This window comes from Phycomyces blakesleeanus (genome assembly GCF_001638985.1).
Source record: "Phycomyces blakesleeanus NRRL 1555(-) unplaced genomic scaffold PHYBLscaffold_2, whole genome shotgun sequence".
Classification (NCBI taxonomy): Eukaryota; Fungi; Mucoromycota; class Mucoromycetes; order Mucorales; family Phycomycetaceae; genus Phycomyces; species Phycomyces blakesleeanus.
The window spans coordinates 2816133-2837515 of NW_017265135.1; the positions used below are offsets into that span (position 1 = coordinate 2816133).

Here is a 21383-nt window from a genome sequence, read left to right on the forward strand (position 1 = left end):
AAGATACGTAACTGAGAAACCAAACAGGGTAATCAAAAACTACAAGCCCAGTCCTGGGAGGGTGACTAAAATTATAATAATAAAGTACAAATATACTTTACTCATACGACACCCAGTGGATTAGCTCTCCAAGGCGAAGGACGACCAGCCGATCGTCAAGAATGAAGGAGGATACAATGTCTTTAAACCCACACTTCTAATTCTACACTAATATACATTTAACTTCAAACATCATACCAAAGATCCTAGACACAGCCAGAACTCTTTCAGGGCTTCACATTCTACTCCCTGGTAAGCGATATTACCGTTTAACGGTCTGAGCAGACGAGCCGGAAGACCTCCCGACGAATGCCCCTACCAAATAATAAAGATAGACCTGATATATTAACTTATATGTTACACGAAAGATATGATTCGAATATTCTAATCCTGTTGGCTTAGACTTCATATATACAAAAAAGAGGGAGGAGAAAAGTGCTGAGATGGTTTGTTTTGCTGTATATGTTGAAACGATTATGTACCGAGTAAACAGAGCCCAATAAGATACCCGCAGGCTCTTCAAGTTATGTGAGACAGAACTATAGTCTGCGCATAAAGGGTGTGATCCTACCCCAGCTTCATTGGCACACATCGATATTTTTTCGTACAGCATTTAATGAACTCGTTAGATAGACTCTATTTTTTAGACAAAATTATTCAATCGAAACACGCTAGCATCTTTGCATGTTAAGTTGGTAATTAGTAAATATGGTAATTCAGCAGATTTTTTCACACAATGACAAGAACAAGAGTACTTTGCTGGTCTGATAGGTATTTCTCGCTTCTGGTCTATTGTAAGGAATAAAAAGGTTATCCTTTGCTCAAGAGTAATGCGCATGAACTTGATAGCATTAACCATCCTTTCGTTTTCTTAAAACGTTAAAAACTGGACATATTAAGCGCCTATTTAAAAATAAAAAAGCGAAAGCATGTTTACATTAGTTTGCAACACCGAAAGAAACACAGTCGAGCTGGCTTTGACATTGTTGGTCTTTACATTCATCACTTGCCTAGTATGAGTAAAAGCAGAGTTAAAGGATGGGAAAATAACTAAACAGATGCGTAAGCCCTTAAAAAATGTACGCTAATTCAGATTATATCAGCATTTATCTGTGAAGTAATCACTTACCAATTGCATTTTTTTTTATAATTGAAACAAGATAGTCGATTCCTTCATAACTAAATATTTTATTACATACATTTGTCGACATCTTGAATCCTTTTATGCTACATGAAACTTATATGTCGTTGTTGTTTTGCTTTATATATAAATACACTGATACCCAAGAAAGAGAAGATAGGAAGAGTATGCGCCTCAAAATGTATTTGAGATGGCAGAATGGCTAAGATTTATGCATCTAGTATCATTAGTCCTACTGTACTTCCTTATTAAATACACCTCAAATATATTCTAGACAACAATACTTGTATAAGCCATCAACCTATTCTTTACCTACAAATAACTTTTTAGGGTGTACTGCCACACAAAATAATTTAAACTTATCTGCATTAAAGAGCTTTCAAAGTGAGATTCAAATAATACTAATTTAATTGAAACAAATCATCTCAAATGAATCTATACAGAAAGAAAGGTAAAATAAAGGTAAAAGAAGTACAGGTGCACATAAATAAATAAATAAAATACAGAAGCTTGATATTTATTACAAGAAAGTAGGGCTTAATCAGAATACAATTTTAAAGCAAGCCCTAAACCCTCGAAAAGCTTACAAAAATATCCTACTAAAACTGCCCCTTTTCTACCATTGGGTAAGCATACACAACATCTTTGTGGACTTAATATTTGATTTTGTTTCATCTTAGTTTATTTAAATATACTGGGAAGTTGCGAGGAAAGAGTATTTATCTACTATTAGAATATGTGACTTGAACTGTACACTTCTTTAAACTTGTCGATGTTTTAAAAAATAACACTTCTGTGGACAGGTAAATAATATGTATTTCTAAAGATTTATAAGCCATGGTTAATAACGATACTTTTCAACTATTGTGGGGAGTTTACTACGATATAATAAGGAGCTTTTTTTTTGGAGTATAATATTATATATGGTTTCTTTTTGGTAATTTGGTGAATGACTCTGTAGTTATACTTTGCTAGTAACAAATATGATATTCTTTTGTATATTCAGCTGTGTACAATTAAATTATGATATAGAAATTATAGTCTGCTCATCCATAATTACACGTTTTTTTTTCTAGGCTTTTATATTATTGGATTTACATCAATTATTTGTAATACACTGAGTCTCAACCTTTCAACAAAGCTCAAAAGGAAGAATCCTATCTTCCAATAGGATTGGTATATCAATCGTGATACATACCTTGTTTATTTTTAAATCAAATGATGTATTGTTTAAATCAGCCTTTTCAAAGAATCGTTATATCTCAAGATTAGATTATCCTTGTCAGATATCAAAGCGACATTATCATATGTGTAATTCCTGTAAATCTAATTGATAGCCCTAATATCTATAACTCATAAAAAGTCGGTTTAATAACAACCTCTTGTTTGTAAAGTACTAAACAGCTTTTGCATATTGATGATAGCCTTTGAAAATAAAGGCATGGGAAGGAAGAAAAGAATTATATTACACCTTTTCATGTATTTATAGAAATGCATAAGAAATAAAAAAAAATGGTTTACAGGAAAAAAAAAGATATCATAGTATAAGACACCTTTTACGCTTTACTTTTACTTTCTTGATTGTTTTTTTCCTGTCTTCTCTAATCATTCTTGCGACTGAACAAAACGAGTTTTCTACATTTATACACAGCTTTGCCGATGTCTCCATAAATCCGCAATGCATATCCCTTGCCATTTGTGCCCCTTCTTCCCATGACACTTGTCGCTCCGTCTCCCTATCACACTTATTTCCCACAAGTATCAATGGCATATTTTCCTTTTCTTTCACTCGGAATATTTCTTCTTTAAATCGTACGATGCGTTGAAACGTAGATTTGTCTGTGATTGCATACACCAATAGAAATCCCTCTCCGTCTCGAATCCAATGGTGCCTAAGAGCAGTGTATTCGTCTACATAAAAACAAGACGGAGCAAAGCAGAAATATATTATTTACTATTGATAGCATATGTCAGACTTACCTTGTCCGGCCGTGTCCAGAACTTCAAGAAGGCTTAACTGATCGTCAATTGTAACTTGTTTGCGGTAAGAGTCTTCTATAGTTGGGTCATATGTCTGCAATACGTATGCATAAAATATGTAAATGGTTCAACACCTAGTTGAATTTGATTCTATTACCTCTGAAATAAATAAAATTAGCTTTTTTTCTAGTCTTACACTTCTTTCTTTGTGGGTTGTGTTCCCCTAGACTTACCCACAAAATGGTTTAGAAGTAACTAAGCAGAGCAAAAAATAAAAATGAAATTCAAGTCATTGGTATTCTTTTCTCTTTAGGCTTATTTGTAAAGACTTACTTGGATAGTCAGTGCCGTCTTTAAGCATAGTATTAGAAGAAGCTTGCTTAAAACAACTTTATGTCACTGCTTACCTTGCCAACTCCTCCGTCTCCGAGAACTACGATCTTATATATGGGCAGCATATTCGTTGTTCCTTTTAAATAGTAGTGATAATATTGGTATTGTATTCGGTACTAATAATAATAATGAAAATAATGAAATAAAATAATATCTGCAAGCGACTTTAGTTCAGCTAATGAGTTTTTACGATTATAAGATTGATCAAAACTTGCAATTGGTGGATGGAACACGAGATGACATGCCTACTTGATGATCAAGTAAAACTAAGAATGTTAATCGTTTCTTTTTTAGCTCTCTTGCCGAGAACTCTTTTCAAAGTCCAAAATAGGCTCACATCCCTCTTTCACTTAATATCTGTCTTTCTCGCTCACGTGCTGGGTCTAATCTCTCAAGGCAACTTAATTAAGTTCAATATGTCTTTAAGAACACAGTGAAGAGAAACACAAAGAAATGAAAGATTTTATTGTTTGTTCTTTCCCTTTATGTTATTATTATATCCCGTAGTCTCAACCTCTGATAGACAGGGCCCTTTCAGCACCCATCCGTGCCGACCGGGGTGTTTTGTCCATATGCTCCAATCCAAGACTCTCTTCTTGAGTAAATAGGTGGTTACTCAATTTGAAGTCATCTCCTATTTTGATATATGAGTGTCAAAATTTAACAGAATCGTAACACTGTATTACCTTCTTCAATGGGGACTGCCGAATAAGAAGAAACGATGTTAAATTTGACTTTGCTCCAGTCCTTGTCATTCAATCCTGTTCGTGCCTGGAGACGCTTCTTGGTTTCTTCAAAGGGCTCATCCTACTAATTGTTAACTACACAAAAAAGAAAAGAAGGTGTATTTAATTTATTTTAACTACCTTCTTCACTAGGAACTTGAATGGAACAGAGTGAGCGCGGGAGATATCTCGTTGGAAATGGAATACTCTGATAAAAATATCATCATCTCCCATCAACATTTCTTCCTCTGGAATTTCCTATAAATACAATCAATTTAGTACACCCTTCCTTCCCACAATCATTTTACTCCTCTCTACCTCGGCGTATAATTGGGCATAATTGCTTGCAGACAATTGGCTGATTGAATCTGTAGGAAGGAACTCTCGATTGAATTTGTTTCCCAAGGCCTCGAAAATTCTTGTCCTCCTTGTGCCCTTGGCAGACTCAAACTTGGCTCCTTTAGCATCCAGTGCCTTGAGGAGATCGGCTATTTTTCCCTGCTTGGGCAGCAGGAGCTCGACTACATTTATATCTCGAAGAGTAGGCGTGCAAAGTGTAATTTTAACCATTCGCTTAGACTCAAATTCTGTTAAGCTGATGTCTAACACTTCATAAGTTAATTTGAATCTGGCAACATTCTGATTGTATGTCATATTCTGCATATCAGCCAGGAGAGATGTAGGTGTACGACGGATAGGCTTGAGATCCCCGCTGGGTCCACATGCAAGGAATCGTATCTTCTCAGGATCAGCACCAATCTTGGCACCCACCTTGGCTGCTACTTCATCGTAACGCATGTTCTTGTGCAAAGACAACTCAAATTCCGTCTCTGGATTTCCATCTTTTGGAGAGAACACTACATCGAGCTTGTGGAGCTGATAATCCATAAAATCGGGCACATTGTCATACATGCCTGCTTCCTTCAATTGCTCGATTTCAGCATCCGAAAGATTTCTCTGAACAGCAATAATATCACCGTCTTGAATCTCTGCCTTGGTAAATGTCAAGTTCAAATCCATTTCTTCAATCATGGTAGTTTTGATCTCTTCATAGAATACGAGAGGGGTACCAAACTCATAACCAGCGATCTCGTTCACCTGTTCCATAATAGATCCAACCTTATCAGCTTTGTTAATATACAAACGACCGATACCACGAATCTTCTGCAGCTCGGGATCAAACAGTTTGATGAAAATCAAAGCGTTTGCTGAGGTGTTTGAAGGTGCGGGAGGGAAAAGGGCTCGCTCATTATCAGGAGATAGAGATTTCTCAACATAAAGACGCAAATTAGGCTGGTTTGCTAGGTGCTTTTGACGGATCTCCTCAAGAGTGCAGTCCTCTTCGCCTTCTGGTACTGGCGCATCGGGTCTGATGGTACGGTTCTGTCTGTTGACAAGAAACCAGAGACGGATGTGAGTCTCGGGGAGACCCATCGAATGACTCAACTCGCGCTTAAAGTCACCATATTTCTGATCCTTGAGAACCCGTCTGACTTCAAGTTGGGAAGTTTCCATCGAGCGTTCTTCGAGATTTACAAAGTCGAAGCCGTCATTGGCCATAAAAGTGTTGTCTGTCACCAAATATGCCTTCATGTAGAAATGTTGCTGTTCTTTTTCTTTGGCTTTTCGTTCCTGTAGCTGACGTTCTTGCTCTAGTCTTTGAGACAAATGGCTTGGGATGTCTTTTTCTACCACATTCGCCAAAATCTCATCAATCATCGATTCTCGGACGTACACCAACATGTAAGCATTCGTGAAACGCTTAAATCCTCTAAAACTGGGTCTGCCATTGGTCATTGCTCCGCTGACATGGTCACCACCAAAATTTTCTTCGAGGACTTCTTTGAGTGTAGTAGGTACTACGCGGTCATCATCAAACTTTAGCCAGTTTCCATCTTTCGTTGGCTTCACAAAAGCAAAATAGTGGCCGCCACTCAGGTCTCCACTGTGGACAAGTACGCCGTGGAGGACGTACTTATGAGGCTGGGATCTATCAGCGACTGGATCAAGGTATGGCTCAAGGTCTATTTCGAGAGGGAATTCATGGCGGTCGTTGATCTTCACCATCGTATCACGCATGATGTCGTACTCAAATCTCTTCAATTGCAAATGAAGCACAGGAGGGAAGCTTTCAAAGATAACGCCCTTCTTTGCATCTTGTAATCCATGTCCCTCTGCCATATATTTATTATCGCCTTCCAAAACCTCTTCTGCAATGTAGTCTTTAAAAGACTCTTCGAGGTTTTTACACCCCTTTACATTCAGCTGGATATCTAAGAAAACATTCATAAAAGTTACTAATAGGTTTCATAGATTATTTTTTCTACTAACCATAAAAGTCTTCGGTCCGAGAAGATTCATAGCTAACGTTGATACACTTAATATAACTCTTCATCGTGCCAACAAAAAGCCGTTTAATAGCTCCATCAGCAGGTGTATTCTATAAGAAGAAGAAAATTAGCTTCTGTCATCTCTATCTAAAAGTGTGTTTTATATTTTTTTACACGCACCTTCATTTTAGCTTCCAAATTATCTTGCAACACTCTGTTAAATTCCTGTACATCGTGCTGCATAAATGCTTCGAGGGAATCCCAGCCAAAAGACTTCGTCATCTCGGTGGTACCTAGTAACATATAATAGTAAAGATTATAAGATGCGGCAGATATAATATACACCATTTCCAAAAACCATACCAACAGGGACGTCTGAAAATTGAAGATTATAAAATACTCTCTGAAGAGCAAGAGCTACACTCTTTGTGGGCTCGTCATTTTCTGTGGGGATCTGGTAGACTGCCTTTCTAAAGAGATTGGTACAATACAAAGACTGGAAGAGCGAGTTCATATAGCAAGTAGCACCCTGATTCTTAAGTCCAACATAACCTGTCATCTTTTTGGAATCGTAGCTATATTATAACAATAATATGTGAGCATATTGTTAAATAACCTCACTGACAAAATCGTGATAATTACTTGTTAAAGTTGTGCCACAAAACACCTGTAGGATCTTTGATGACTCGCAAGATGGTTGTGATGCGAACGTTGTCATCCTCAAGGAATCGTGGGTTCCCTTGTTCATCAAGAGAGTAAAGCTGTTTAAGTTCGATAAACCGCGTAAATCCCCAATCGGACTCTTCGCTGTTGAATCTATGCTGAGCAGCTATTACACACAATAACAATAATAATGATAATAAACAATAAACAATAATAGTAGCAATAATGAGACTATTGTAAGAACCTCATTAAATCAACAACTAGAAGGACTTGCCATGATGTATATATTGGAATGGATCTGAAGGTTTGGTCAGACAGACAACAAACTGAGCACAGCAATAATTGTCGGGTACTGTTTTAGCATCCGTCATCTCAACATATAGAGAGGCGAATTCATTCTGGTTGTTTCCTTTTGGGAAAAGTAATACATTCCTACGTGAGAGTTAGCATTGATAAGATTCGTGGATGGCCAAGAGAATTACCATTGATGACCCCCAGCCTCAAATGTTGGCCCGTGGACGCGATCCTCGAGACTAGACCAATTATTAATGTCCCAATGTTGGCATTGGAGCTCGATTATTTCTTCTTCGACTGGGTTCATCTCATTCCTTGCGATAATTTCGTCTGTTGAATAAAAGTTGAATGCGCTTGCAGACAAGTCGACTCATCCATGGGCTTACAGTGGTCGAGTACGGAAATTTCGGAAGGTGCCTGGTCTGCATCGGGCATCGGCCTGTCCATATCATAGGGCGGCAGTAACTCATTCATTGGATTCTGTTGGTTATCCTGACCGAGTGTGTCCGGTCAATAATTGCAAACACACAAATCGGCCACTACTTACCATGTCTCAAAGGCTGTTTGATTCGTAATAAGAGTAGAATAGATGAATGTGCGCAGTTGGACAATGGTCAGAAAAAAATAATTCAAAAGAGTCCTCTTTCAGCTGGACATTGTCTTTGTGACGTAATGTTCATTGAATTTACTTTGGTAGTTATGAGCACCACTATTTTAAGATAATTTTTATTTTACGTCGATGATATATGAGATTATTTTGCACTTATAAATAATATATATATATATATAAGGTAAGGCTTCTAGTCTTTATTTGCCTAACGTATTGTTTGCTTAATACAATATAAATGATTTATAAAATAGCTCCCAAAAAAAACTTTTTTAACTCTAGTCTCGTCCAAGTAAAATCAGCTTTAGATCTGTCCAAAAATGAGCTATTTTTGCTTCATTTATTAATCTTGGCTCTCAACTTCTTTCGTATAAGATGCTTGTTTCTCTCAATTCCACAGCTTAAAATGCTATTACACAAAATGCTAGCGTTGAGTAAAGTTGTTAAGAGGAATAAATTATAGACAATATACATTTGAAATAAAATAATAATAAAAAGCATGTGGATTATCAAAGTCCTAAACAGATATAGTGGGTTTTTATCCATATATTTACTGATCAACGATATTGTTGGCGTATTAATTTAAAAATATTTGAGGACATATTTACTATGTATACATAGTTTCGGATTAATAGTACTACCAAACGATAAAGAATCAGTAGAAAAATAAATTTTAACCGTTAATTGAGGTCTTGACACAGAGTGGGCTTGGTTCATCATATATATTTTTAAAGTTTGATCTACTTAGACTCTTCACCTAATTAATTACGTATTTAATTTACACAGACATGAAATTATATTGAATAAACTCGGTTTAATAAATCAAAGGGTAAACCATCGAATATAATCGTTCTGGCTTTGTGTTTTCTACTGCTTAGAAGGGATATACATTTAAGATGGGGTTGATAATAAGGTAGCTATATTTTTTGGAATATCACAAATTAATTTTACCTGTCCAATTGCCCAACCAGTCAGGCTTATTCAATATTGGAATGAGACGAATATGAAAGATATCATATTTTTTTATCTAGCCGCTCTTTATTTTCAGAAAATATATGAAAGCTTGAACTATACTTTCTAATCCCAGGTTCTTCATGTCGCTCTAGCTTCGTACATGTCCTTTTGGAGTGTACATTTCCTTGTAGATGATAAAGTATTAGCCGAAAGTGCTCCCATTAATGATTTTCTCTTTTTGAATTGTTTGTTTGAAGCAAAGACTTTTGTACACCTTGAATTACACGCTTTTATTGAAATATGTATTTTCCTGCCGTGTCTACAAACAACAAACAAAATAAGTTGTCCTGCTCTTCTTTGTATCAAAGTCTCCTTCAATTCACCTAAGCGTTATTATTTTTTTCTGCCAACGATTATGCAAGCCATACTCCTAGTAATATTTGTAGCGAAATCTACATTATTCCTATTAAAAAAGGTATTTATGAGTTAGCCTAGTAATTAGAATAGTAAATATTGGCTTCTCGAGTAATAATTGATATTCTGATAGTCGTAGGTATATATAAAGAAACTCTAAAAGAAAAAGGAAATTCTTATAATATATAGTGCTAATAAACAAAGTAAATATTAAAAATAAAAACATTGTAATAACTAAAACATATACTTGTAATATATTAACAACAGTTCTGACGGCTTAGTAAGGAACAACTGATTTCATTCTAAATCTGGGTGAGCAGCAAATGCTTTGTCTTAGAATGTACTATCATTAAGGTAACCACTCAATATCCTCCTGATTCATTTACGTTTATCTGTGGTTTTATCTCATCAATTTAGCTATAAAATATGAGAAACCCCACTCTCTTCTGTTTAAATGTCACATCCAGTACTTTTAGTAACTTAAATAAAGCTATTTAAACTTCTTTAACACATAGCGCCTTTATGGTAACAAACGACAAAATTATTTGACTGATTGTTCAACAGCTGCCATTTTTGCAAACATCTCTTTTGTTAGTTGATTCTCGACAATTCACAATTGGTCGTTATGCGCCAAAAGCTTATTACACTTAGGTCATTTTTCTTACGGCTCCAATACAATTACGAATATATTGAAACTAACTAAGGGTCGTTTTAATCTTGATTTGCACGATTGGATAAACTGATCTTTTTTTTTTCTTTTTTTTAATTGTCCACGCCAAGTGTTTAATACGAGAGTGCCTTAAAATACCCCAAGAGTTGAGGGGTTTTGGGCTTATGATGAAAGTTTCTATATCTTGGAACTTAAAAGTGAAGTAGATCTTAAACTTTCTTGTGTAGTGTTCCTAATTTCAAGAAGTAGGATATTGTCGTCTAGTTTCTCATTTGATAAAACGTGCTTTGTAACAGAGTTTATTTTTTGGCAGGCAATATTTAGGACATTGTAGGACTCTCTCTACTTTAAAACTCTCTATTAACTGTTCAAAGTTATGTTTATTAAAAGGATAGCACATATATATCTACATACACATCTACATATACATCTTATTATTTACCATTGACACTTCTACAGAAGATTTATACAATAAAATACATTAAAATGAACGGTATTTGTTTTACAGGCTATATTTACAGAGGTTAGTATCCTCGATTACCAGAGTATAATACATATATATATACCATCAGTAGTAAATATTATCATACGCCTGTTCAAGTACAATTAATTTAATCAACACTTGCGTTTAATATAACTATGTCACTACATATACCATAATTTGTGTGCTTTCATTTTCCGTGGCATTTTTGTAAAAATAGTGCATACTTTCTATCGACTCATTAGAGCCGTTTAAGTTCAAGAAAAGTGTGACTCGGTTTTAAAGCAAGCGAAAGGCAGGCGAATGAACCAAAAAAAATGGTCCCCTTTGATACATTCCTACGCTCCTCATGGGTGTATCTTCTCCATCGTCGACCACGACCCCTCTGACACCCATTACCATTACCTCTGGTACATCATTTAAAAGACGTTACAAAGCATGCTTTACCAAACGACAGCTTGCCACTCTCACCAGCCTAAAAAAATCTGCTGGATTGGCTGCTAAGGAAGCTACTGCCCGTCATGCGAGCTGCAAATTTATTCAAGACGTAGGCAAAAAGCTCGGCTTGTAAGTTACCTGTGATTTTTAAAATAGAAGGAAATAAATAAAGGAAGAAAGGAAGAAATAGGGCTGGGAGAAGATAGTCGATGAGCTAATGCGTAATTATAGCCCTCAGACAACGATCAGCACGGCACAAGCTTTATATCATCGATTCTACGTATACTATTCCATACGTGAATACGCACCCCAGGTGAGTGGTGTTTTTGTCAAGGATTTCAAAGAGGGGAAAGAGTAGGAAAATAAGAGAGTAGCAGAAAGGAGTCTGTAGCTGACAGCTCTACAAAGGATATCAGTGTGACTTGTGTATTCGTTGCTTCCAAAATTGAGGAAACCATCAAGAAGCTTAAGGATGTATTTGTGGCCGTGCACAGTGTAAAGTACCCAGGTAGCAAGGAATTAGATCCTGAGAATGTAAGGAATCTCTACCCCTACTAAGTATACTTGAGCGCGGTAAATTCAAGTTCTGGGTGTTATAGGTGTCTGAAGAGAGACGGCGTAAAATCATTGGCTATGAAAAACTTTTACTCGAGACACTCTGTTTCGATTTTCAATTTCGGCATCCTTATGAATATGTGATAAAATTTGTCAAATGGGTTCAGGGTGAATACAATAATTTCCTTGATTAATTGATATACTTATATAAAATATTTTGTAATCTACGATGTATTAGCTTTCCAGACACTCGATGCTAAGCGGTTAGCCCACAAAGCATATAGTTTGGCAGTCGACAGGTATGTCAATATGTAGACAAGAAAATCGTTGGTATAAAAGCTATCTAAACATTTTTATTTGATTTACATATGTATATATGTATAGTTATCGAACTTCACTGTGTGTCGAATACCCTGCGCACACGATTGCTGCTGGTTGCATATACTTGGCTTCCAGGCTATTAAAAGAAGAAGACCCTGAATTTCATGGCCTGGCAGAGGAACAACCTTGGGATCAATTACTTTTATCCCGTATTGATGATATTGAAGGTAAAAGAATATATAAGTGTATTGGGGCACGACGTAAATATTAACTTTTCTTCTACTAGATGTCTGTCAACAGATATTGGATTTATACATTTGTAGTGGTGCACACAATGCAACCGCACAATACACTCGGATTAAAATTGAATTGAATGAGCAGGCTCATCGACGCGGCCCAGATCCGAACATGGATGACGTGACAAGACAAGAAATGAAGGCACGCACACCTGATTGGGAGTTTGACGGAACAACCCCACTAGATGTGGTCAATACAAATCAACATACTGTTTCCTATCACTTTTCGACTAATGCACCTTAGGGTATTAAGGGTGATAAAAAAGTGTAATAGAGATAAAAGTGCTGTATGTAAATAAATAATCAAATGAAAGCACCTGACGAGATACAATAAGGAAGAAAAAGAAAATCCATAGTAGTATGCAATTACTACATATCTATAGCTCAGATAAATTACATATTTTATATCACAAGTTAAACTCCTAATATTATTTGAATTATAACTATTTAAATTATAATATTAATATTAATATTATATTCATCGACGCAATATCCAATCTGTGAAACTCTTTTCTGGGATTACAGTCTTTGAATCAACCTTTGGGTCAATTATGGGTAACTTCATATCATTCGTCTCATCACGAGATTGCTTCAAGAATGGCATAATGTTTGTTCCTCCTGTACCTCGCACAACACCGGACTTTGGGTCAACATGCTTAGCCAGGCCTAACTGCGGAAAAAACTGGTTAACTTTTGCAGATACAGATCCCTCGCGAATTCCTCGCTCTGACTCAAGGGCGGCCTGAGGATAAAGGGCAGTTACTGCTTCCGAAGTATCAGGTTTTTCCTTGATAGGGACTGTTGGTGTAAAGGTGGCTTTTGCTGGTGTAGGCTCCTTTTTGTCGGAAGCATATCCACCATTACCAGTATTGGCGCCTTTACGGGATTGGTTTACAATATAAAGAGTAACAATTTGGACATGCTTATCTCTAAAAAGCTTGAGTTGATTCAGGCAACCGTTATAGAGTTCCAGAAGCCGGGTTTCTTTTTCTGTCAAATGGGTAATAAGCTGTTTTTCTTGAAGCTGGAGCATAAATGGTCTTAGGTTAGCTGCAACTTCAAGATCCTCAAGAAACTTGCGGTGGTTTAGGGGCATATACTTTCGCATTGCGCGCAAAAAGCGATTACGGTTAGTGCGTACAAATGTGGGTGGAGTTTGTGGGGTAGCAGACCCGTCTGGATGGTTGAGTTCATCAGCGGGTTTTGTGGATTGAGGATGTGTGTAACGATCCCGGTTGAGCAATGCGGAAGAGTCCAGCTTTATTGGAGACTTTTGCCCTGTAGGGTGGTGCTCAACTCCAAACGCAACATCGAAAGTGGCAATAAGACTACTTTGGGCAGCACTCCCTCCTGCATAACGGCGGTATTGGCGTAAAAGACGCTCTCCTTCCGAGAGATGACTCATATCTGCGTATTCATCGGTCTCTGCATCCCAGTGCGAGTCTATGCCCTCGTATATCAATCCGAAAGGAAGGCCAACCTCGGCCATATTCTCCCACCCAGCCAGATAAGGTCTTATTTTCCAGTAAAATACATAGGGGTCGCATTTCTCGTACATGCGTTGGAGTGCAGAGTTCATGTTTTCTAGTGCAGAATGTACGACCTGCAAATCGTCGATCAATTCAGAGTAATCACCATCTTTAATATGCTCAATTGAGTTTGTAATGGCTTGCAGACATGGTGCACCTGCACCCTCAATTTCGGTCGTGACAAGATAGAACCATGATTCGTCTAATGATCCCGTGTAGGTTTCCAGTGTAGTTAAATTGCTGTTGAGAAAAAATGGCCTTAGCCGTGGGATAATTTGAGCCAAAATGAGATTTACCTTAGATCAAGTGGCCCTTTTTTGTCCAAAAGCCTGTAATTCCATAACACAACTGCCGCGTGACAAACAACTGGACAGAGACCTAGATGATCTGCTATAGCTGTCCAAGGTACGGCCAAACACGCAGGCAATATCTGACCGTGAGAAAGTGATCGATGTTAGCCAATCATTTATCAGCTGTCCCACTGTATGTCAACTAAGCGATTGTGACACTTGATTTAATGTATGGATTACCTCCAATGTTTTCTCATGCTTTCCCCAAACATAGCTGTGGGATACCATACATAATATCAGGAATGCTCGTCTGTATTCTTGAACATTCTGGAGCCGGATTGAGTCAAGTAAAGGAAGCTTTGGCAAGAAAGGAATATTAGTAAGCATATATTGTAGGTTTTCTGGGTTGTGTTGCCTTACCTTGTGGACTCTTTCTCGGAGCTTACCGGCCAGTAATAAACCATTACAGTCTTCCATAAGAGACTCCCATGGTGCAAAGTAAGCAGATGGAAGTCGACGGAGAGGAGGTTGTGAGGGAAGGAACCCCGTTTGAGGCGATATATCGTAGGATTCCAGAGACTGCATGCCAGCAAAATATATAATCGTGTACAAATATACTTATCGACCAAGGTTAAAGTCTGCTAAAAGTGTATATTAGAAGATAAACCCTGCGAAACCTCCGCTTTATAGATCATTGTCGAGATGGATGTCTCATATCATGATTAAAGGTCAGTCACATAGATGTACTCAACGTTAATAACACGTCACACACACATGTAACTTCTGCCTTGAAGGCCGAAGTTTCATTGACTTTTTTTTACTAATCCTACATTAATAAGAGCAATATTAACGAGATTTAAAGCAAATACGTCAAGGAGTTTAGTATATATACTAATAGCGATATCTCAAGTTTCGAGTTCTGAATTGCTTACACCAATTGATCAAAATTTGTATTTTTATCTCTGCCACTTGTGCTCGCGTGGGTGATAGACTTATTGACCGAAATTGGAGTTATCGATGATGAATCTTATCTCAAGGTGACAAAATCAATCATCCAATTGAACACAGAACCAGAAAGCTGTTTGTCCCTTTCCTTGAGTTTAATTTGGAAATGTAGCTTCTTTTTACTTCCTTTAATTGCTTTACTTTCTTCTCTATCTTATAATTACGTTCCAAGGATCATATTTTCTTGTGCGATGGAAATGGTTGAAACACTGCACAGTACGATATTTAAACTACCGGTTTTACAAAAAATACTAATATTACCGAAACTGGATATAATCCTTATCTGATGGGGAATTTGATTGGAATAAAATACAATCAGCGTCAATGGGGAACCGCTCTGGTGCACATTGAGGGCCATAATTTTTTTTAAAAAAAAAAGAGTGGGTGCACCGATTAAGACCCGCCCTCATTATCACTTACAAGTGACTTAACTTTAATGTTCACTGACGTGTTTTAAATATCTTCTTGTGACGTCGACTTGTACACATCCAAAGTCCCCCCACTAGAATCTATTCTGCTTTAACAGTTTTCAATACAATTCAATGAGTACAGGAATTGCGCGTGTGCGTCTCATGGAAGAGCGTAAACAATGGAGAAAAGATCATCCACATGTAAGCTATAAATTCACAAAATAAATGGCAACCCTGTAAACTAATGCGAATCCCAGGGGTTCTGGACCAGACCTATTAAAAACGAAGATAATACACTTAATTTATTACATTGGAGGTGTGGTATACCTGGAAAGGAAAATGTGAGTAGCTGTCAACTATGCGGATCTAGGATAGCTGTTGAGTATCTTTGAATAGACTCCTTGGGAGAATGGAATCTATAAAATCGATTTGATCTTCCCTGAAGGTAAAAACATTTCTCGGGCAAAAACAATGATCTTTCTTGTCAATAAACGCATCTAATTGGTCTTTGTTTGGTTTAGAATACCCTACAAAACCTCCCAAGTGTAAGTAATCTTATTGTAGGAACTGTGTGGGGCTGTAATGCATCCTGACTTGCATATCTGTACACAGGCAAGTTTACTCCGCCCCTTTTTCATCCAAACATCTATCCATCTGGTACAGTCTGTCTCTCTATATTAAGTGAAGATGACGGCTGGAAACCGGCTATCACCATCAAACAGGTAATTTAGCTATCCATGTAGGTTGCTATAGAACTATAAATTGTGTCTAACGGGGAAAAAATCACATAGATACTTCTTGGTATCCAAGATTTGCTCAATGATCCCAACCCTGATAGTCCCGCTCAACATGAAGCATATGAATTGTTTAGGTAGGGGTACAACTAGATATGAGAAACATGCTGTCTGACCATGACAAATGAGTATAGAAAGGATAAAAAGGAGTATGAGAAAAGAGTGAAAGAACAGGCAGCACGAAACCGCCCTGAATAATATATGTCCTCAAACGACAATGCCAAACCCTACAGGGAAAAGGTACAGCCGAGGAAACAGCATAAATGTCAGAATACGTTGGTTTTTTTTTACAAAGCATATATGTATCTTTGGGTAGTATCACTTTTACTTTATGTATCTATATTATCAGCATCTTACTCTTAAAGATATATATATATATATATATAAAGACATCAAAAAAAAATAAAACACATATTTGAGACATGCACAAAGACAAAAAAGTGTGACTTTCTTTTACTTACAAACTCTTCCTGATAAACCCCATGACAACATCTGTATACAATGATCAATTTATGCTGGAAGCGCTTAAAGTAGCCCAAGAAGCCTATGATAATCTCGAAGTACCAGTAGGATGTGTATTTGTAAAGAATGGTAAAATTATTGCCCATGGGCGCAATAAACCAAATGAGACATTCAATGTAAGATCTTTAAGATGAACCAAGACACTGGTTACTCATCCCTAGTTTATAAATATAGGCAACCCGTCATGCAGAGATTGAGGCAATTGATGACATTTTAAAGGAGCACACTGCCGATGTATTCTCTGACACTGACCTGTACGTCACAGTGGAGCCTTGTGTTATGTGTGCCTCTGCTTTACGCCAAGTAGGTACGTTGATTTATTCTAATACAAATTAAAGCAAAACTTATAAAAAAATATAAAGGTATAAGGCATGTTTACTTTGGTTGTGGAAATGATAAATTTGGCGGAAATGGATCAGTGTTTGACATTCATACCGAGTAAGCTTTTACACGAATATATTTATATGTATATGTATATGTATATATTAAATGCGCGATTGTTTGATTAGCCCGCGTCTGAAAACTCCCGTGTCAAAACATTACGCCTCAGAGGGAAATAAACATGCAGAGGAAGCTGTATTATTACTCCGTAAATTCTATGTTCGTGAGAATAACCATGGTAAGCTGTATAAACTGATTTAAAACTCTGGTATCAAACTAATATTTTGGCTCTATTAAGCTCCTGTGCCTAAGAAGAAAGCTAATCGGGTTCTTAAGACAGAATTTCCAAGCAGCTCTCAATAACCACTAGAGAGCTAATGAAATGTTGTTATCACCAATATATTTTTATATGAAAATACAGTAATATGAAGGGGGAACGTGGTAAATTGATTTACAACAAAATAAAAGCAAATGAGCTCATTCTTTTATCAATATCTAATCCTGTACATACACACAAACATGCGCTTTAACCCATTTTGCTACTAATGGAATAAACATCTGGAGTAGATGCAGCAGTTGTATTGCCTCCTTCTTTAGGTGTTTCCTTTGGCTGTTCAACAGCATTACCAAGGCTATCTGTCTTGTTTGAACTAGAGACACGCTTTTCCATCCAGTTATACCATTCCTCGACTGTTTTACCATTCAAAATGCCAATAATCATAACAGACATATTGTCGCATCCAACTCCTCCACCCTCACAATCAGGTGCCAGACAGTGATCCATCATTAACTCACAAATTTCATCCAGAGGCACCTTGTTACCGAGCTCAGTACGAACGAAATCAACAACCTCTTGGTTTGTCATGCAATCCCAGATACCTATACAAAATGTCAATTCCATCTTTTCTTTCAAATTGAATGGTCTGTCCTACCATCGCATGCTAGTACAAAAAATTCGTCCTGATCCGTAATAGTGTGCTCGATAATATCAGGGTTACCTAAGCTTTCAGTTTAATATACGTTTTATAGAGAAATAGAACTGAGAGTGACTTACATGTCACGATTTGGTTTTCTGCAGGGAGATGGTCATTTCGCTTAAATTCGAAATCACCGATAGCGCGCGAAAGAGCAAGGTTACCTGATAAGATAGAGAATGTTAATATATGTTGTGTGTAGCCATGGGACATATCACTTACCATTCACACGGCCAAATTCAACAAAGCCACCAGCAGCAATAATACGCTGTGACTCCAATCTATCGACTGGTTTATGATCATACGAAAGAGCCTTGCTCTTGCCGTTGACACTGATAATAGCTCTTGAATCACCAGCATTTGCCTATTCGTTCCGAGTAAGGGGAGTTTGCCACACACTGCTACACACTGCTACGTACTATTGCTTCCTTGGCTATAATATCTTACCACAATAATTTTTTTTTCGGGGGTAACTAGAGCTGTTACAGCGGTACAGCCGGAAGGATCGAATGCATAGTTGCTGTCTTCGCTCAATTCCCTGTCGATGCCCAGGAATGCATCACGCATAGCTTCAGAATACTGCTTCTTGGCAAAAAATTCGCTTTCATACACCTTGCGATGAAGTCTCTTTCCTGTGTACTGAGCCACGGTGGAACCTATATATATGTGTGTGTGTGTCATGGATTAAAACGGATACAAAAAAAAGAAAATACATGGGAACTCCTGTCCCTTTATTTCTTTTAGGGTAACCTCGCACCAAATACTTACCACCATGACCATCATATACACCAAAGAAACTTGCGTCCGAATCCTCGAGTTTCAGGAGAGTGGCGTGTGCATCTTCCATAGCTAACGGGAGAAAAAAGGGTAAGAGTGAAGGATAGGAAGAGAATTGGCTTTGTATAGTGTACATCCGGGGCATCTAAATATCATTATGAAAAAGGATACTCAGTCTCCATCCTTGCATAGATGAGACACCGTAGAAGAGATCCTTGCTGGATTCCTTGTGGGTGGTCTTGGTAACGACAGGTTCTGAAAGTGTTTGGCCCATGATCTGTTTGGCATGCAGTTAGATGACAATACATATTGCTTATTCTCGAGATTCGAGGAGAATAGAGGATATTTAGCTGATACCTTTTTAAGTAAGGTTAAATTAACTAAAAGGTGAAAGTAGAAATATAATAATAATAAAAAGTCGACGAAGAAGCTCCACCCAAATAACCTCGAGTGCGTTCCCCTTTTGCCTAAAACTGCCGGCAACCCACAGTCCTGTGTTGCGATCTTCGGAGGTGTATTCACATGACGTCATGGTACGCGTAAACCATGCACACTGTCAATGACTGGTCCATCCAGCCATTCGGTACTTGGATACTACACTTGTGTTCTAGGATAAGATCAAGTGTCATATCATTTACTTAGTTTTTTGTTAATATGGTTTCTCAATAGCGGATGTATATTTTGCACTAATTAAACTGCTCTGAACTACATAATTCGCAAGGAGTTTTTAGTAACTTAAAAAAAATATCAATTTGTTATTGATGAACTTTTTTATATAAGGCGCTCAGGGAATGGATAATCCATTATGTTAAGCGTCCCAATATTAGACAGCACAACACTATATATGATATTTTATTTTATAAAATCTGTCGTTTTATGGACAAGTAGAATGCTTGAGTGAAGCAACAAAACAAGTTACAACTATATTATAAAGAATGACGCTCTAATTATATACCCTATAAAAAAAAAGGCGGTTTTTGCAAGTTTTCCGGGGTTTAAAGTGTGTTTTACAGTTAGAATTTTAATTAAGCACCAATTTCTCTCTTTTATATATATCCCACTTTTTATGTCACCGTGTTTTTGCAGTCAATGCAAAAAGTCTTTTTCCCAACTTCTTCAACCTAGTACAAGAATTAAAGACGATAAAATTATTCAAATCTAATAGCTTACCATTTGGTAACAAACCCCCCTGAGTCTGGGTTACATCCTATTTCATTACACTGTCTACAAAGATTTTGAGAAATTTTATAAACAGTTCAAGTCTCTTTTGGTACAAATACTAATATGATTGATTCAAAGGATTTGTAACTTTGACACTTTTAGCACACACTAATATTAGGGTGATATTCAATTGTCATTATTTTAATTTTTAATCCAAAAATCTATTTTAGAGGAAGATTGTACATTGGACTGTTTACAAGTTGCAAAACTAGATAAAGAAACAAACATGACCTACAAGATTACTTGTATTTTTATGCTGTTCACCAGCGTACGAGGAAATCATCGAGGAAATTGACAAATATATCCATTCGGAATCGAATAAATTACTATGAAAAGTATTTTTCCTTTCAATTCCCTCGTACATTGGTGAACAGCAAAGGTGAAGCCCTATTTTTGCGAGTTATTCTATATCTCGCATTCTATGGCACATTGTTCCTGTAAAAAATGCTCTTTTTCTCAATTGTAGTGACACTTGAAGAAGGCTGGCCAATCAGAATCGTTTAAAAAATGATCTTTTTTTTCCCTTTCTTTGCCCTCTTTTTTTTTATCTTGAAATTATAACAACTCAACACCTCTATTATATGTACTCCCTTGTTAGATAATTTATTTAATAAGCTGAATGTTATTTATACCCGGATACATATTCATCTAATATTTATCCAATATTTAGCTTGAGAAACAATTTATTAATTAATTACAACTTTTGATTATATCAACCTCATGAGCACTACGCCTTGCATATTAACTTCTTTATTTTCTTTTTTTTTACATTAGAGTGTTTTGGCAACCCTCATATTCACTGAGCTGATAAGATTAGTGACATAAATATAGAAAGAATTCGCATTATGAATTAATATATAATAACTGAAATTGATAGTATAAATAAAAGCTATATTTACAAATTTGAAAAAGGATATTTGAATGTTCGGATCTTGCTTCTATTAAGCATATTCAAGTTTGTTTTATATAAAATCTTTTTAATAATAACGAGAGAATAGTTAATATATATAAATTTGAAGTGATAATTTATAAAATAAAGTTAAATATATTACTAAGTTCTGAAAAATTTTAGTAGCTATTATATTTTTAAACGAAATTTTTTTATTTATTTATTGAATAAAATAAAAGCATAAGATACTTTCAATATATTTTAAAGATAATTAATGTAAATAAAAAACA

The 21383-nt window shown here is 36.6% G+C and overlaps 7 protein-coding genes across 7 annotated transcripts; 2 read left to right on the forward strand and 5 right to left on the reverse strand.

Moving 5' to 3' along the window:
- Window positions 1-97: 97 nt before the first annotated feature.
- On the reverse strand, window positions 98-1177 carry PHYBLDRAFT_58999 (hypothetical protein; the record flags this gene model as incomplete). The annotated part of the gene is made up of 4 exons (XM_018440420.1): window positions 98-196; window positions 238-354; window positions 977-1123; window positions 1169-1177. 4 exons carry the CDS (start codon window positions 1175-1177, stop codon window positions 98-100), a joined length of 372 nt encoding a protein of 123 aa, XP_018297994.1.
- A 1540-nt stretch (window positions 1178-2717) lies between these two features.
- Window positions 2718-3618, reverse strand: PHYBLDRAFT_200779 (hypothetical protein; the record flags this gene model as incomplete). Its single annotated transcript, XM_018439719.1, has 6 exons — window positions 2718-3091; window positions 3161-3254; window positions 3318-3319; window positions 3394-3415; window positions 3494-3511; window positions 3568-3618. The coding sequence occupies 6 exons, from the start codon at window positions 3616-3618 to the stop codon at window positions 2718-2720; spliced, it is 561 nt and encodes a 186-aa protein (XP_018298295.1).
- A 370-nt stretch (window positions 3619-3988) lies between these two features.
- PHYBLDRAFT_130323 (hypothetical protein) lies at window positions 3989-8149 on the reverse strand. The gene is made up of 12 exons (XM_018429350.1): window positions 8113-8149; window positions 7952-8057; window positions 7754-7895; window positions 7546-7703; window positions 7251-7437; window positions 6972-7183; window positions 6789-6901; window positions 6610-6718; window positions 4597-6551; window positions 4420-4536; window positions 4240-4360; window positions 3989-4187 (listed from the first exon to the last, which is right to left on the reverse strand). The coding sequence occupies exons 1-12, from the start codon at window positions 8113-8115 to the stop codon at window positions 4063-4065; spliced, it is 3348 nt and encodes a 1115-aa protein (XP_018297995.1). The 5' UTR covers window positions 8116-8149; the 3' UTR covers window positions 3989-4062.
- A 2891-nt stretch (window positions 8150-11040) lies between these two features.
- On the forward strand, window positions 11041-12616 carry PHYBLDRAFT_184995 (cyclin; the record flags this gene model as incomplete). The annotated part of the gene is made up of 7 exons (XM_018439013.1): window positions 11041-11258; window positions 11361-11442; window positions 11538-11663; window positions 11729-11852; window positions 11923-11983; window positions 12069-12232; window positions 12292-12616. 7 exons carry the CDS (start codon window positions 11041-11043, stop codon window positions 12543-12545), a joined length of 1029 nt encoding a protein of 342 aa, XP_018297996.1. The 3' UTR covers window positions 12546-12616.
- PHYBLDRAFT_184996 (hypothetical protein) lies at window positions 12569-14790 on the reverse strand. The gene is made up of 4 exons (XM_018439014.1): window positions 14541-14790; window positions 14361-14477; window positions 14127-14260; window positions 12569-14070 (listed from the first exon to the last, which is right to left on the reverse strand). Exons 1-4 carry the CDS (start codon window positions 14703-14705, stop codon window positions 12780-12782), a joined length of 1707 nt encoding a protein of 568 aa, XP_018297997.1. The 5' UTR covers window positions 14706-14790; the 3' UTR covers window positions 12569-12779.
- An 877-nt stretch (window positions 14791-15667) lies between these two features.
- PHYBLDRAFT_15132 (hypothetical protein) lies at window positions 15668-16527 on the forward strand (the record flags this gene model as incomplete). Its single annotated transcript, XM_018432667.1, has 7 exons — window positions 15668-15736; window positions 15793-15876; window positions 15932-15980; window positions 16057-16080; window positions 16148-16257; window positions 16327-16406; window positions 16464-16527. The coding sequence occupies 7 exons, from the start codon at window positions 15668-15670 to the stop codon at window positions 16525-16527; spliced, it is 480 nt and encodes a 159-aa protein (XP_018297998.1).
- A 280-nt stretch (window positions 16528-16807) lies between these two features.
- PHYBLDRAFT_121580 (hypothetical protein) lies at window positions 16808-19386 on the reverse strand. The gene is made up of 12 exons (XM_018428814.1): window positions 19341-19386; window positions 19155-19260; window positions 18975-19055; window positions 18654-18862; window positions 18429-18570; window positions 18287-18370; window positions 18165-18230; window positions 17531-18111; window positions 17361-17470; window positions 17214-17289; window positions 17026-17158; window positions 16808-16967 (listed from the first exon to the last, which is right to left on the reverse strand). The coding sequence occupies exons 2-8, from the start codon at window positions 19255-19257 to the stop codon at window positions 17759-17761; spliced, it is 1038 nt and encodes a 345-aa protein (XP_018297999.1). The 5' UTR covers window positions 19258-19260; window positions 19341-19386; the 3' UTR covers window positions 16808-16967; window positions 17026-17158; window positions 17214-17289; window positions 17361-17470; window positions 17531-17758.
- Window positions 19387-21383: the final 1997 nt, after the last annotated feature.

Bases quoted from the DNA above. Each gene is read 5' to 3' on its own strand.
- PHYBLDRAFT_130323 (XM_018429350.1), bottom strand. The intron at 7,438-7,545 runs GCAAGTCCTTCT...TGTGTGTAATAG, and splicing joins ATTCCAATATATACATCATG to CTGCTCAGCATAGATTCAAC. The intron at 6,902-6,971 runs GTATGGTTTTTG...ATATGTTACTAG, and splicing joins ATTTTCAGACGTCCCTGTTG to GTACCACCGAGATGACGAAG.
- PHYBLDRAFT_184996 (XM_018439014.1), bottom strand. From the start codon at position 14,705: ATGCAGTCTCTGGAATCCTACGATATATCGCCTCAAACGGGGTTCCTT. The intron at 14,478-14,540 runs GTAAGGCAACAC...TTCTTGCCAAAG, and splicing joins TCCGAGAAAGAGTCCACAAG to CTTCCTTTACTTGACTCAAT. The intron at 14,071-14,126 runs GTAAATCTCATT...TTTTCTCAACAG, and splicing joins AAAGGGCCACTTGATCTAAG to CAATTTAACTACACTGGAAA.
- PHYBLDRAFT_121580 (XM_018428814.1), bottom strand. From the start codon at position 19,257: ATGGGCCAAACACTTTCAGAACCTGTCGTTACCAAGACCACCCACAAG. The intron at 18,371-18,428 runs GTAAGTGATATG...CTATCTTATCAG, and splicing joins TGAATTTGGCCGTGTGAATG to GTAACCTTGCTCTTTCGCGC. The intron at 18,112-18,164 runs GTAGGACAGACC...CATTTTGTATAG, and splicing joins TTTTGTACTAGCATGCGATG to GTATCTGGGATTGCATGACA.